General features: G+C 42.5%; 1 protein-coding gene across 2 annotated transcripts in view; it reads right to left on the reverse strand.

The window, feature by feature from the left end:
* Window positions 1-893: 893 nt before the first annotated feature.
* Window positions 894-16519, reverse strand: part of LOC309559458 (cytochrome P450 2A5-like) — a 56621-nt gene continuing 40995 nt past the window's right edge. For both annotated transcript variants that reach the window (XM_082262730.1, XM_082262729.1), the window contains 3 exons: window positions 14780-14967; window positions 2952-3093; window positions 894-1214 (listed from right to left, as the gene is read on the reverse strand). In XM_082262730.1, coding sequence (XP_082118856.1) covers window positions 1015-1214; window positions 2952-3093; window positions 14780-14967 — 530 coding nt within the window. In that variant the 3' untranslated portion in view covers window positions 894-1014. The remainder of the gene's footprint in view (window positions 1215-2951; window positions 3094-14779; window positions 14968-16519) is intronic.

Genomic DNA, 16519 nt, shown 5'->3' on the forward strand with positions numbered 1-16519 from the left:
ACCATACACAACAAGTTGTGGTCTGGTTACCTTTTTTTGTTCCCTCCGATACATATACAGTAACTCCGTTAAAAATGTTAGATTTGATGATCAATCAAATAACTTAGATATGTTTTAAAACATGCTGTCATATGCGTTTTATACTTTACTTTTCTTTGATATCATTATTTGTTCTATATGTTTCTAATTTATAATGTTGCAATTCCTTCAATAAAACATTTTGATGAAAAAAAAAAAAAAAAAAGAAACGTGATATGTCTGTGTTTTACCTGCATTATGTTAAATAAATGACATTGGAGGAGATTTACTAAAACTTCAGCATGCAAAATCTGGTGCAGCTCTGTAAAGAAACCAATCAGCTTCAAAGTTTTTTTTATCAAAGCGTAAATAAATAAGCTGAATTTGGAAGCTGATTGGCTACCATGCACACAGTTGGACCAGATTCTGTGTGCTCTTGTTTAAGTAATGGTCTCTGTCAAGTCAGGAACAAAATGTAATATAGTGCAGCTTACCAAACCTTAGATGCGGTGGCTGCTTTAGTTTTAATTTTTCATGTGAAGAACATTGTCTGCAAGTACAGAAAATACATGTTGATCTTGCCAGAAATGTGATTTCTGTGAATAGACCTGAAAGCATAAATCAATGTTATTTCATTTGTGTTAACTACTAACCCTCCACCCACCTACCCACCACCATGAAATGGAGAAGAACAGAGGAACACATGTTTGAAGCCTAACCTAGAACTTGAAGTGTGTTATTTGCATGATTACCTGCTGAAAATACAGAGAAAAAAGCCTAAAAAAAAGAAAAACAGCGCAGCCACCACAACTAAGGAGACCCAGTAAGCTACAATATATTTAAATGCTGTTTTGGGGTTTAGATACTCTTTGATAGAACTGCTACATCTAATATGTCACCCTTGCTCCACAATTTTTATTTGCACAAATTTATTGACAAAATATATTATGTAAAAGTGTAGTTAGAAGTCAACAAATGCTAAAATGTAAAAATTCTTCAAGCTCCTCCTTCTAATGTGCGAGGAATGAAGATGATCTTGCGGGCCGGTGGGACGTTTTCAATGCCACTTTCCATAGGAGAGATGTCGAGATCTTTCGGGTTCACTGTTGATTTCAGTGTGAAATTTTGCAGGATAATGGTGAAGAAAAGGAAAAGCTGCATGCGCACCAGACTCTCTGCAATACAAGCTCTTTTTCCTAGGATAATGAAATTATACAACATAAGGCAGCAGACCAAGGAGGCCACATACAAAAAAAGAATATTGTATCAAAGAACTGAATCTGTTTGTTACAATAGCATTGTTTCATAAGCAGTAGTGTATGATCAATTTAAGAGACCTTGTTGCCAGACCCTTAATTTCAACAAAAATCTTTCCTTTGCAAAATGGACAAGATTACGTTCTTCTGACTTCAATCACCCAATCACGTGCAAGCAAAAATCTTGTTTTTATTTTTTTTCTTGTACATGTTTAGGTATTCTTTGCAAATGTAATTGTGACTTACTGTAGCTTCACCTCATTCATGCATTCAAGCTAAACAAAAATTATCTTTGCAAAATGAAAATTTGCTTTGAAATTCAAAATCAGCTGCAACATTTTGGTGGTTACCTACATATTGGCAGACCTATAATCAAAATAATAATCATACTCGAAACCCATACTTGTGTAAAAGTACAAGTCCTCGATCAAAAAGTGACTTGAGTAGAAGTGGAAGTGCTCGATCAAAAAGTGACTTGAGTAGAAGTACTAAAGTATTCAACATTTTTTGTACTTAAGTATTGCAAGTAGTTTTTAAAAAAAATGTTGCTACTCAAGTACTGAAAGTAAAAGTACCAGTAGTTTTGAAAATAAAATTGCTACTCGAGTACTGAAAGTAAAAGTACAAGTACTGTGTTATATAGTTATTAAAGAAAGAAGTCAAAACTTTGAACATCATATTGTTTTTTATTATTTCAAACGCAGCTTTTATTTATACATACAGTAGCATTTATTTTCGTATGCGCTGATAATACACGTTTTGAGCTTCATGAAACCTGCCATCTACTGTTCTGGCAGTGGTCATTTTTATAATAGTAACGAGTAACTATGCAGCACAAAAAAAATACTGGAGTAGAAGTATTGAAATTATCGAAAAAATGTAGTGAAGTAAAAGTGGAAGTAGGAGAAAAAAATTCTACTCTAGGAAAGTACAGATACCGCCTTTCGGTACTTAAGTACAGTAGTGAAATAGTTCTACTTAGTTACTATACATCTCTGCCTATAATGTTTTCTTTCAAACTAAGTGAAACAAAATAATATAAAGTGATTGATTGCAATAGTGATCTCTGCCTTTTTGGCAAATACCAATCAACCAGATGGTGTAACAAGTCTGCAAAAACCATACTGTAGCTATTTCTTTTAATTTGCTTTAATCAATGCTCTAGTTAATAGGGATGAGCTTGCGTTTGAGCTTGGGTTAAAGTCTATGTTTGGCTTAACCCAGAAGAAAGCTGTCAGTGCTGGGCCAATCAGTTGTGACTGGGGGAACTCCCTGCCCCACAGCGGTACACAAAGGGGGAGGGATGCTTGTGCTATCATTGACCTAATATGGCTTCATTTCCATGTCAATGTCATATGGCCATATTAGGTCAATGATGCCACAATCATCACCTTCCTTTTGTATACATGTAGCTGCAGGGCAGGGAATTTCCAAGCTGCAACTGATTGGGCTAGCACTGACAGCTTCCTTTGAGGTTTAGAGTGAACCCAAACGCATCCCTAAAGGTCAAGAACAACATAGAATGCACAATGTTATCTGCTACCATAGAAAATATTCTGCCTTCCCTCTTCTTTCTAAGGAATATATGTTGTTCTCAAGACAAGGCTACAATCCTGAGTAATTCACTGGCCCACAACGCCCCTATAAATATCTAGAAGTGTTATAGCACTTAATTACCTGCGGCAAATGGTAGAAATGCATTATTTTTCTTAAACTTGTCATTTTCATCCAGGAAATGTTTAATGTTGAATTCTTCAGGAGTTTCAAAATGTGTAGGATCCCGCAATGCCGTGGTCAACATGGGAAGCACATTGGTTCCCTGGAAAGTAAAAAGTTTAATGGTTAATTACATGTAGCAGGTTTTCCAGGCATTGAGCCTGATGTGGGTCTGTCACTGTTACCAGTTACCACTCCAGCCCATGTGAGCTGTGACCCTGGGTGTGAGAACTGAGACATGGACGACTCCGGCATCTTGGTTGTGTGGTTTTTATTGTATTTTAGGGGATGGGAGAAGGGAATGAGTGGGATACTCCTTTGGCTCAACTAAATACACTTGAGACTTAATCCAGAAAAATGCCCGTTGGCGCTTTCTTGATGCCAGGCGACGCTAGCCAACGCTCACTGACACTGAGAACACACTGTAACTTGATAGAAGTGTTGAATCCTCGACTTTAAGTCCAGAAGACCCAGGACTGTGGATTGTAGAACTACTGACACTGCTGTACTGCAAAGTCACTGACAACTTCCCTCCCGCCTTGCACTGGCTTAAGGTAGTATGTTGTAGAATCCTGTGAAGCTGCAACTCTCAACTGACACACACTGTACAATTCAGGGCCCAACTGCAGCTGCCCCCTTCAACTTGGAACTCTTCTGGGTTCACTGACTATGTACCCCCTCTCTAACTTCAGGGTCCTCAACCTCTGTACCCCCTTTACAGCTAGCTGATACTGGATCCCAGAACCTCTTCCGGAGTGGTCCCCTCTGACTTCAGGCAGACCACCAGGGGCAATCCTCAGTACTCACAACCTTTGTAGGCTTTCCTGGGACTGGACTCCTCCCGCAATCCGCAGGTTCTCGGCACACCGGATCCCCTCAGCTCAACTCAGCACTCTCTGGATTCTCAGGCGACACCCCGAGATATCTGCTTCCTCAGACAGGAGGAGAGACAGCCGCACTCTCCCTCCTGGGACTCCGCTCCCGCCAAAGACACTATGTCACGCACTTCCCCCAAACTTATACCCACTCCCAGAATCCTTTGCAGCATAATCTGCCTTCTGGTGCAGTTACAAGCATGGATGTTTCGCCTGATTGGGCTTCCTCCACTGTCCTATGAGAAGCCTCTCATAGGAACCAGTGGGGATACTTCTCCCCTCAGCAGGCACATCTGGAAACCATGACACCCTAACTAAACAAATCACAGCCCTGCTGTTAGGCAGACAAGGCCTACTATACATTTGCCTAGCACCTACCTGTATTGTGCTACATACAAATACTGGATGTTATTGTCAGTCTTTATTTTAGTGTGGTTAAAAAAAAGAAAATCTGAATCTGTATCCTAGGACACTGACACTAATGATTTTTTGAAGCAAATTAACCACTTACCGACCGCCCCCCCCCCCAGTTTTACGTCGGCCCTTTGACGCCAAATACCGGGGTTATGACAGCAGATAGCATCCCAGTATTTTCGAAAACGGCGGGCGATCAGCTTTCAGATAAGGGTGGTCCCAGTGGCGGATTCGCAATCACCGCCGGTCACATGTAAATGAGGAAGTGCTGTTATTGTCAGTGTGTGAGGCAAAGACAAATACAAGTAATCAGGGCACTGATCATCAGTGCCCTGATTACACAAAATGTAAAGTGCCAATTACTGCCTACCATGAGTGCCCACAGGGCCCGCCATCTGTTCCCACAATCAGTGCCCATAGTACTGCCAGTCAGTGCCCATCAGTGCCTGCTCATCTAGGCACTGACTGGCAGCACTATGGTCCCTGATTGGGGGCACTGATGGTGCTGCCCATCAGTGTCCATCAGTGCCTCCCATCAGTGCTCATCAGTGCCCATCAGTGCCACCTGTCAGTGCCCATCAGTGCTGCCTGTCAGTGCCACCTCTCAGTGCCCATAAGTGCCACCACTCAGTGCCCATCAGTGCCACCTATCAGTGCTCATCAGTGTCACCTATCAGTGCTCATCAGTGCCGCCTATCAGTGCCACCTACCAGTGCCCATCAGTGCGGCATATTAGTACCTCCTCATCAGTGCCACCTCATCAGTGCCCATCAGTGCCGCCTATCAGTGCCACCTACCAGTGCCCATCAGTGCGGCATATTAGTACCTCCTCATCAGTGCCACCTCATCAGTGCCCATCAGTGCCGCCTCATCAGCGCACATCAGTGAAGGAGAAAAATGTATTTATTTTCAAAATTTTCTGTCTTTTTTCTTTTTCTTTTTGTAAGAAATAAAAAAACCCAGAGGTGATTAAATACAACCAAAAAAAAAAAAGCTCTATTTGTGTAAAAAAAAGGGCAAAAATTTCATATGGGTACAGTGTAGCATGACCGCGCAATTGCAATAAAAAGTGTGACAGCGCTGAAAGCTGAAAATTGGCCTGGGCAGGAAGGGGGTGAAAGTGCACTGTAGGCAAGTGGTTAAAGTGGTTAAAACATATTGAATAGCAACAAAGGTAATGTACAGTATGTTTTTTTTTTTAAAAACATTTTTTACCTACTTGTATAGGAGATCAAATGTATGTAAATAATCTAATAATCTGTCTTAATTTTTAAAAACACCTTGTTTCTGTGTAGAGGTTGTAATTTTAGATGTGCATGGGGGCAGCCATATTTAATATCTGGATATATTTTCTCCTCCTTCTTCTTAGCCGTGCAATCGTTTTTTGCGCCTTCTCACAATATAGGTCCATGTGTCAGCTGACACACTAAAAACAATGCATTCTATGTCTAGCTGATAAAATATCTCAACCATTGCTAAGCAATTTGACAGTGTTTTTTTTTTTTTTTTCGGCTAATCTAAACATCTCTACATTTAAATAATAGTTAACAAGAATAAGGAAGAGCAAGCATTCAAAATGTCAAAGTTATATAAAAAAAATTAGATGTGGACCCTGCAAACTATGCATTTACTGAAAATACAATATACTATTATAATTGTTAAAAAGTTCTACTTTAAACCCCAACTAAACTTTTAGTTTGAATCAGCTAAATACACTCTAGGACGGTGTATCAAAACAAAGGTGTTTAATGTCTTTTAGTTCGTTTTCTTTGGAAAGCAGCCACAGCATGGGCAGAAAAGACTGTCCCCTGCCAGCATGCTGCATAGATGGAGTTTTGCTCTCTGTCTGGAAGCAGCGATTTGTCTGTAGAGGTCTAAAACTCCCCTACTAAGTCCGAGCTAAAATTCTCCAATAATATATGTCTGATTTATCAGGGGGCATGTCGGACCCCTGCAATAATAACACTTTTTCCGAACAAAGAGCAAGGGTCTTTTTCTAAATCATGCATGTCGATCAGTCGTGCTTATAAAAGGGAATGCAGGAAAAAACAACAATTTTAAGTAGAGTGGATAGGGCTTAGAACCAGTGGCGGCTGGTGCTCAAAATTTTTGGGGGGGCGCAAAAAGAAAAATTTGCGGCAAAAAATGCGGTAAAAAATTGCGTGACTTTGATGCCACACAAGTGTTAAAGGGGCCATCAGTAATCAAGGAAGAGTGCCTTGATAAAGTATTCATAGTTACCCCTTTAAATAATACATATTTTGTCATGTTATTTACCACCAAAAACGTACATGTATTTCATGTGATAGACCGGCACAAAATTGTGAACTGGAAGGAAAATGGAAGAAAAATGACAAATGTATTGCTTTGAACATTTTATTAACAAAATGCAAACCTAAAGGAAGAAAACTAAAACCAAACCGCAAAAAGCCAGCGTCCTTATCTGAAAAGAAATTTTGCTCTTCTTTCCTTAAGGGATGCAAATTTCTCGATGACCTTCTGGTTGAAATCGGTCATCTCTGTCACCAGTCTCTTTTCCATAGAAAGCATGGCCAATGCATTCAACCTCTCCTGGGTCATGCTGTTCCTCAGAAAAGTCTTTATCCTTTTTAGGGTTGAGAAGCACCTCTCAGCCTCTGCTGTGGTCATGGGTGTGGTGATGAGGATCTTCAGGAGAGTGACAGTCTCTCCAAAGACATCTGTAAGGTTTTTGGCAAGCAAAAACTGAAATAAGTCCACAGCTCCACGACAGGTTCGGAATTGCTCCTCGGAGTAGAGGAGACGAAGCTCCGTTTTTAACCTACTCCCATCAAGTACAGGATAGGTTTTCACAGTAATGCTAAGTGCATCCTTTGGGAATTCCCTTGCATACTGCTCAAACTTGTCCGCTTGAAGCAGGGTGGCACTAACCAGATGGTCTGTGAAGGAGAACCGCTCCATGGTATGTAGGAGGATGGTATCACAGACCTATCAAGAATGAGAAAAAAAACAAAATTAGGTACTGGTGACAAAATGTCAATGTCATGTGTCAGCTCCCTGAGCATCAGAAATGCATGAAACTTAAATATGTACTCAGAATGTCTTGGGCATTTGTATGGGATGCAGAGAAATTATGATTTCAAAAAGCACTTGTTAAAATGTTCAGGTTTAAGTTATTATAAAGGAAGATCATATTCAGTGTTTTTGAATCCAGAATTTCTCAGAACTCCATACACATCAACAGGACATTCAAAGTAAATGTTTCTAAGTTGTATGCATTTCTGATGGTCTGGGAGCTATGATTGCTGTAATACCAATTTTGTCCACTAGAGGGGAAAAAAAACACATTATTTTCTACAAATAAAAACTAACCTCTGTTGCAATAACTTTATGGGTTGCTGGATCAAACGGGCACCGCCTCTTCGGTTGAGAACCACCTTCACTTAGTTCACCAACCAAGGAATGCAGAGAATCTCTGAAAAATGTAGAAGTAGTAAGAATTAAAACAACAACAACAACAATAAAAACAACAACATGGAAAGGGATGAATACAGCTGCTACCTGATCTTCTGTATGGCCTGCTGGAACTGCTGGATGCTCCCCTTAATGTGGACTGAATCTATGTCCTTCCGCTGGAGTTTGGCATAGAGGAGGTCCACATGTGGCATTATTTGGTGGAAAAGGTTCAGAAAAAAAATAAATTCCTGCTTCTCCAGCATCGTGGCATAGCATCCTGCCTCTCTGGTGGTAGTAAGGTCAAAGCCACCAGAATTCTCAATTTGTTGAAAACAACGAATGAGATCCTCTCTGTGCTCAAAGACTGTATTGACAGCACGGCTGTGGAAGTTCCATCGGACACTGCTTGCTGTTGGTAGTCGATGGGCAACTACTTTATCCAGAACATCCATGCGCTTTGGTGATCTGGAGAAAAAGCTGGCAAACCCTCCAAGGTTAGAGAAAAAAATTCTCACTTTGGATAAACGAGAAGTGGCCTGCTGCATTATCAGATTCAGCTGATGTGCATAGCAGTGGATGTAATGGGCATTTGGGTAAACATCCTGGATCTTCCTTTGCACACCTCCAGTGGCACCCCTCATCACACTAGCTCCATCATAGGCTTGGGAGATGAGTTTACTCTTCTGATCCTCTGGAAGGATGACAGCAAGACGCTCTTGTAGTGCTGTAGCGATGGAATCAGCTGTCGTTGTATGCAGAGGAATAAACTCAAAAAACCTCTCTTGGATGCGGTTGTTGCCATCAATGTAGCGCAGCACAAGCACAAGTTGGCACTCTGTGGCAATATCAGTGGTCTCGTCGGCCTGGATGGAGAGAAAATCACTGTTTTGTGCTTCTTTGATAATTTGGTCTTTAATAACTGACAACATGCAGTCCAAGAGCTCGTTCTGCACAGTTTTTGAAGTTCCCTTAAACACAGTGGCGATCTCAAGGTGCTCTTTCAAAACTTCATCCAGAGAAGATACAAAGTCGACCAAGCCACGGAATATCCCGGGATTATCTGAAGTGGCACTCTCATCATGGCCACGCAAAGCAAGTTCAAAAGCACCACAAAATTTCACGCAGTCTATAATTCTAGACAGGATGTGTCTATTTTTGGTGACTTCCCGATTGTGCTTTCTTATGGCAGTCCTGTAGCTTTGATCTAGTTCTTCAGCAATGTTATGGCTCCCAAAAAGCTGGAGCCTCATAACGTTGGTCAGATGACTTCGGCTACCTTCATGCCGCTTGCATTTTTCTGTCAAATGTTTCAGGTCAGAAACCCCTGTTGATATCCACAATGTGTCAGTTCCATGAGCTTGAAACAGCAAACAGGGAAAGCAAAAGAAGGCATTACTGACATCACATCCAGCAAGCCAATTCCGTCTCGCATAGCAAGTGGTGGAAAAGCTCCTAGTGTAAGCTCGACCACGATCACTTGCCTGCTGCTTAATTTGCAAGTTGGGACGATCTGGTCCAAGCTCCTTTAGCCTCTTTTTCTCTGCATCAGAACGCCGTGAGAAGGGGTTTTCTTTTAAAGCTACCACAGAATTTTCTCTATGACTCGTGGCTGACAAATGTGCCTCACTTCCTAAACGATCAGTACCTAGGATTTAAAGGACAATATGGGAATGTTTAAAAGAGATATCCGTATGGCAATTCTATATGCAAGTGTCTATTTAATCAAGAGTTATGATAGTTAGGCTACGAGGTTTGAAGGTGTTGTGCACGTCACCCTGAAGCCTCGCACACACATTTTTTGTTCACCTACTTAATGATTTTTACAGTGGTCATTATACAGTGACATGTTGTACTGACTACATGCCAAGTCTGTGTGCCATTTACTAGTACTAAATATATAGTGCCAGGCCAGCAGCCTGCTTAGCAGTGTACACAATATAAGACAGCACAGGCCAGCCCAATAACATTGTACACTGGTAAAGTGCTATGCTAACTTAGACAGTGTACAATGTAATTGGGCTGGCCTGTGCTGTCTTATATTGTGTACACTCACTGCTAAGCAGGCTGCTGGCCTGGCACTATATATTTATTAATAGTAAATGGCACACAGCGGCCTGGTAGAAGATGGTATAAAACTCACTAACTCAGTAAAATTATTAAAACATAAAGTTAATATTATGAAGAGGAGTAATTGTCCCATTTAAAAAATAAAATAATTTAGAGCCTGCACACTGAATTCACATACATTAGTAAATGTCTGCACATGAAGTAACTCCAACACAGATATATATATACTGTACACAGGCTGTTAATATTTATAGGCCACAGATACCCTGTGTATGTAGGCCTGGGCCCTAGGTAATATTGTGATCTGTGCCCAGACAGCTACAGGTTTGATTTGGTGTCTGGAGGTATGGGAGCTAGACTAAAACTGTTTATTGCAACCATAAATCCTCAATGTCCTGAGGAACTACAAGTCACAGCATGACCACTACATTATGCTTTATAGAGCATCTAGTAGAACCTATACAGTTTTTTCTACAGGTTTGAACTGGTGTCTCCAGGAAAAGAATTTTGACTGTTTATTACAACAATGTGTTGAGGAACTACAGGTCACATCATGTACACATCAACTACAGGTCACATCTAGTCAGACAGGCCCTTGCATTACACAGATGCTGCTAAATCCAAGGGATCAGAACAGTTTGTCTTTCCTCTGTCTAGGAAGGGTCCTCTTCATGATATTGTCTTTAGCTGTTATAGTGTAAACATTCTATTGCTGGACAAGAGGGTGAAATGGATATGTCAGATCTTCATACATGTAACATTTGGATCGCTGTCAGCTGTGTGACCTCTGAGAGAAAAACTATAATAAAGGCTAAATGGGGACAGGCCTCTTGTCCTGCTGATTTCAGAGAGTGTCAGTTCGGCAATTGACACTGATAGGCAATAAGTATCAAAGAATAGCCTCTGACTACATGCTGTGTGTGGCTGATGTTCCCCCCAGCAGGAGTGCTGCCCACAGGTATCCTGACACATTCAGCTGTCTCACTTTACCTAGGTTGAGTGGTAGGGGGTCTGTGTAGGTCTTCAGGCAGCCTCAGTTCTGTACACACATGCTGGGAGGGTTTACTGCTGACCTGCACTGACTCTTCACCTGCTCGCCTGAGTCCCAACTGTCATAGATGGGAAAAGAGGACACCCATCAGGAAAGTAGATACTAGGTGTGCATCGTATGACAGTACTAGCCTGGCCCTGGACTCTGGAGTGGAGGACTGACAGGACAGGAGGGACCACGAGGACTCACTTACCGGTGGTGATGTCTTCTCTTCTTCCAGTTCCACTTCCAGCAGATGACATCCGCTCCTCGAGCTGCGGCCTGGTGAGGTGACTGGTCCGGTCGTCTGGATCAGATGCTGGTGGTCTCCTCTCCGGTGCCGCCGTCACTCCCGCCCAGTGTCCACCCGACTCCATCGTCCGTCCGGGTCCGACTCCGGTCCACTGCTGAGAATGACGCACGCGAGTGACGTCAGCGGCGCTCAGCGGGGTCAGCGTCGGATGTCCTGGATGCTGTGATTGGTCCAGGCTGGACCAATCACAGCCAGGAATCCACGAAGTGGGGGTTTCCAAACTATTTGCCTTGCGCCCAGGTTATGCCCCCAGAAGGCAGCCAATCGGCGCCTCTTCTGGGTCGTAACCCCACCCCCCCGCCTCCACATCGGCCGGCGGCGGCGAACGCAATTTTCTTTTTTCAAACTTTATTGGTCGTTTTGTAATTTTTTTTTTCTTCTTTTTTTTTTTAGGGGGGACGGCGCCCTGGCGCCCCCTATGCACCGGCCGCCACTGACAGACAGCAATAAAAATGTATAGGTGTTCTAATCCCTCTCCACTTCATCCAACATTTTAAAAAAAGTTTTGCCTTTAGTTATACTTTAACAACATACGGATAAATGTGTGCAAACAATAAAAACTGCTCTATGGATTATTGTAGTGCTTCAACATATATTTTATAGTATGGTGACGGAAAAAAAACCTCTCTTGGGTATCTTTGCTGTCGGTATCTCCTTTGGGTGATGTAACCTTACTTTTTGTTTCTGGCGACCACACTAGATATGAAGGAAAATCTTTATAACTGGGATAAGGATAGCAACAAAATCTGACAGTGATTCTACCCACCTAGGGCGGTAAGAATGTGGAACTCTCTTCCACAATTGGTGGTATCAGCTGGGAGTATCAATACTTTTTAAAGACTCTTGGACGTGCATCTCAAAGAACACAATAATCAGGGATATGGAACATGAATATCGTCACTGACACACACACACACCTGCACAGATTGAACTGGATGGACTGTTGTCTTTATTCAACCTTAACTACTATGTGACTGTAGTCGCACATACCAAGATGTTGCTATCCTGAACACTACTTAATCTCAATGTAAAGTGATGGGACTGACATCTTGCTGCCTCCGCTACAGAGAGTGATTCCATAAGGACAAAACAGGCAGCCTTTTAGTGATCCTGCCACTGTTGATCATGGCAAATTGTCAGCATCAGGATTGCTAGCGACAAAGTCACTAGCATGTCATCAGCCAAGGTTTGAGGAACATATTTGATGCTGAAATAGTTAAAGCCATCAAAAAACGTGCATTAAACTCACAGACCTACTGTTACCTGTTACTTTTTCTAATATATAGGTCATCTAGAGGGGATTGGAAAACCGTAAAATCAGTGTCATGTTCCATGGTTCTGTAGACAGCAGAAAACTACATGCTCTGCAATCATCTGCAAAGCCTCAATCTTTCCATCAATAATCAGGGTTAAAATATTGCATGTATGATTACAGAGACCAATAATAGCAAGGGAAACCCTCCAGCATAACTAATAGGAGCCAGTTAACTTGGAAGAAAAGGGCCATCTCTGTGGTTATAAATATAATGCTGTTGTAGACAAAATTGTTTACCTGTCAGATTTTTATATTTTACTGATATCTCTTAGGGAGATTCTAAATGAACCCTTTGCACACTACTATACATTGCTGGGGAGATTACCATTTACTGACAGTCTCAGTCTCAAATAAGGACATACAGTGCAATAAAGATCTGAAAGAAAATTTGACTGGAGTATAACTGTTTAACACCTCTGCCATGGGAATGGTTGTATTAGTTCCACTGATTTACAGTGAGCAATAGTCCTGGTGATGGCAGACAAGGCGCAGGGGGAGGCTATGGATGATTGATGACTCTAACAGGAAATGGAGAAAGCAGAAAAATAGAAGACTGAACAAAGTCATCTTCATTTGGTACATGATCCTCACACATGACAGGCCATCTCTTTGCAAACTTGAACCCCCCCCCCCCCCACCCTTTTACAAGCTTCTGAAACTGTGTTCTACCCACTTAACTCCACTGTATCTAATCCATCGCTGGGGGCTCTTTCAGGAGTGGGGGCTAGTGATCCAGTGAGTGGGGATTACCACATTCCCAGAGAGGAGCTTTAAGAAGGTAACTGGAAAGTGTCCTGCCTCTGCAGCACAAGAACCATGCTGTCGCTGATCTTAATGAGAAACTCAAGTCATTTTTCTTTTAAATTAAAAGTCACCAGCTACAAATACTGGGTCTAAAGTACCCCTGAGCCAGGTTGAAGACCAGCCTCCATCGCTTCAGTGTGCCTCTGGGCAGAGGCAGCAGTTCCACTAGTTTAATACTCAAATGCAGAATGATCTTGAAAAGGGATTATGTTGCAGTAATCTAAGGATCATTTGACTCCCTGAGGGCACTTAGGGTGCAGATCCAGCCACTTAGAACACCTGCTGATCCTATGGTAGGAATACTTTTATTCATATATTTTCAATAGAGCATGCTCACCCCATGGTGACTTGACTGTCACCCCCAGGACAGGAGCCCTGCCATACACCGTGCTGACCTGCACTGACTCTTCACCTGCTCGCCTGAGTCCCAACTGTCATAGATGGGAAAAGAGGACACCCATCAGGAAAGTAGATAATAGGTGTGCATCGTATGACAGTACTAGCCTGGCCCTGGACTCTGGAGTGGAGGACTGACAGGACAGGAGGGACCACGAGGACTCACTTACCGGTGGTGATGTCTTCTCTTCTTCCAGTTCCACTTCCAGCAGATGACCTCCGCTCCTCGAGCTGCGGCCTGGTGAGGTGACTGGTCCGGTCGTCTGGATCAGATGCTGGTGGTCTCCTCTCCGGTGCCGCCGTCACTCCCGCCCAGTGTCCACCCGACTCCATCGTCCGTCCGGGTCCGACTCCGGTCCACTGCTGAGGAGAATGACGCACGCGAGTGACGTCAGCGGCGCTCAGCGGGGTCAGCGTCGGATGTCCTGGATGCTGTGATTGGTCCAGGCTGGAGGCTGGACCAATCACAGCCAGGAATCCATGAAGTGGGGGTTTCCAAACTATTTGCCTTGCGCCCAGGTTACGCCCCCAGAAGGCAGCCAATCGGCGCCTCTTCTGGGTCGTAACCCCACCCCCCCCCCCCCCCCGCCTCCACATCGGCCGGCGGCGGCGAACGCAATTTTTTTTTTTTTTCAAACTTTATTGGTCGTTTTGTAATTTTTTTTTTTTTTTTTAATTTTTTTTTTTTCTTCTTTTCTTTAGGGGGGGCGGCGCCCTGGCGCCCCCTATGCACCGGCCGCCACTGCTTAGAACTTCTGACTTTGCATTTATTGCTGTTTGTGCCTTCCTGTTGCGGTGGCAACCGCACCTCTGTCTCTGAAACAAACAAGAAGTAAGGAAAAATCTCCCCAAATTGAACCCTGGAAAAAAATAAAAATTTCAGAAATTGCAACCCTTCACCGCTATATCTAAATGTAAACAAGTATGTTGGAGTTTGGCTGTAGGTGTTGTCCAAAAGCCACAAAAAAATCAAACCTCCACCAGATGTTTACAGGTGGAAAAATGAAAATTGAAAAATTGATTGGATGCCCGTGACCACTGAGGTCAATACCTATTTTGAGGCATCTTAATACTGCAAACAAGGCCTGTAATTTCTGACGTTATTTGCCAGCTGTCCTTCACCTTACAGCTTTCACTCACCTTAGGTAGGCAGTAACCAAGAAGTGTTATATCTCGGCTGGTGGCTCTGGCAAACCCCATTGGAAAGATGTCACTGTACCTCTGGATCTCATGAACAAGAGCGTTCATATATGGCATCTTGCTCCGATCCTCTGTTCTTGGTTCTCGGGTTTGGCCAATCACTTGATCAATCTCTTCATGAAGCTTATCTATAAAATATCCAAAGAAGAACAAAAGATGTTCGTAGCTTTCCAATTGTCTATAGAAAAATTATAAAAATGTATTCCTCTTTAACCACTTGCCGAACGCCGCAAGTACATATACTGCGGCGGTCAGCCCCTCCTGGGCAAAGCGACATACCGGTACGTCGCTCGCCCACAAACCTCTAGGGGGTGAGCGCGTGCCGCCAGTGGCGCGCTCCCGCCCCCGCTCGTTCCCTGACATCCCTGCGCGAGTGACCGGCAGCTCCGATGTCCGCCAGCCACTCGCGATCTCCTGATGTAAACAAAGCCGCCTGTCATTCTCCCTGGTGTAACTGTAGAGATCATACGATCCTGCTATGTAGGATCGTATGTCTCTGTGGTTACATCACATCCCCCTTGACAGCTAGAATCACGCCCCTAGGGACACACTTAACCCCTTGATCACTAATAAAGTTAACCCCTTCCCTGCCAGTGTCATTTTTACAGTAACAGTACATATTTATAGCACTGATTACTGTAGTAATGTCACTGGTCCCCCCAAAAGTGTCAAAAATGTCAGTCAGGGGTCCAATCTGTCTGCCGCAATGTCGCAGTCCCGCAAAAAGAAAATCGCAGATCGCCGCCATTACTAGTTAAAAAAAAAACAATAAAAATGACAGAAATCTTTCCCGTAGTTAGTAAACGCAATAACTTTTGCGCAAACCAATCAAAATACACGTATTGTGATTTTTTTTTACCAAAAATATGTAGCAGAAAACAAATTGGCCTAAAATAATAAAACATTTTGATTTTTTTTGAGAATTTCATATAAAAAAATTTGAAAAATATTGTTATTTTTTCAAAATTGTCGCTATTTTTTTGTCTATAGCGCAAAAAGTAAAAATCGCACAGGTGATCAAATACCACCAAAAGAAAGCTCTGTTTGTGGGAAAAAAAGGACGTCAGTTTAATTTGGGTACATCATCGCACGGCCGCGCAATTGTCCGTTAAAGTCACGCAGTGCCAAATCACAAAATTAGGCCCTGGTCTTTGAGCAGCCAAATCCTCCGGGGGTTAAGTGGTTAACAAGCAATGCCTTCGGACATATTTGGAAGTTTTCGGTAAAACAGAGCATAAATTGATCCCTTTGCTTTGGATATTTCAGACCAGACAAGAAAATATCATCCTTCTCACTGCTCGGACATGACAGCCTTACCTTCTGCTTTTTATTCTAAGCACTGTTGTCACTAGGCCAATAAGAATGCAGAGTTATTTTCCAAAAAAGAAAAATAATCCTCAGTGTTCCTTATTGTTTAATTCCCAGGCTGTAATCTTTGAGGCCCCATTTGTCATTTGTGCCTTTGTCCACTTTGCTGAGTCAATCCAGCTAATAATTTTATAGAGGCTTTTCTATCATACTGTATAGAAGTCAATGTGGACCTAAAGCAATTAAAAGAAAGCTTAAAGTACAACTTTAGTCAGAAAATTAAGTCCTACTAGATCACTTCATGCTTGCCCTTTTGCAGGTCTAGCTATGTAAAACATTAAAAATAAGTATCTATCCTATTTAAAATCCAGT

This window comes from Pelophylax lessonae (genome assembly GCF_965119305.1).
Source record: "Pelophylax lessonae genome assembly, chromosome: 7".
NCBI lineage: Eukaryota > Metazoa > Chordata > Amphibia > Anura > Ranidae > Pelophylax > Pelophylax lessonae.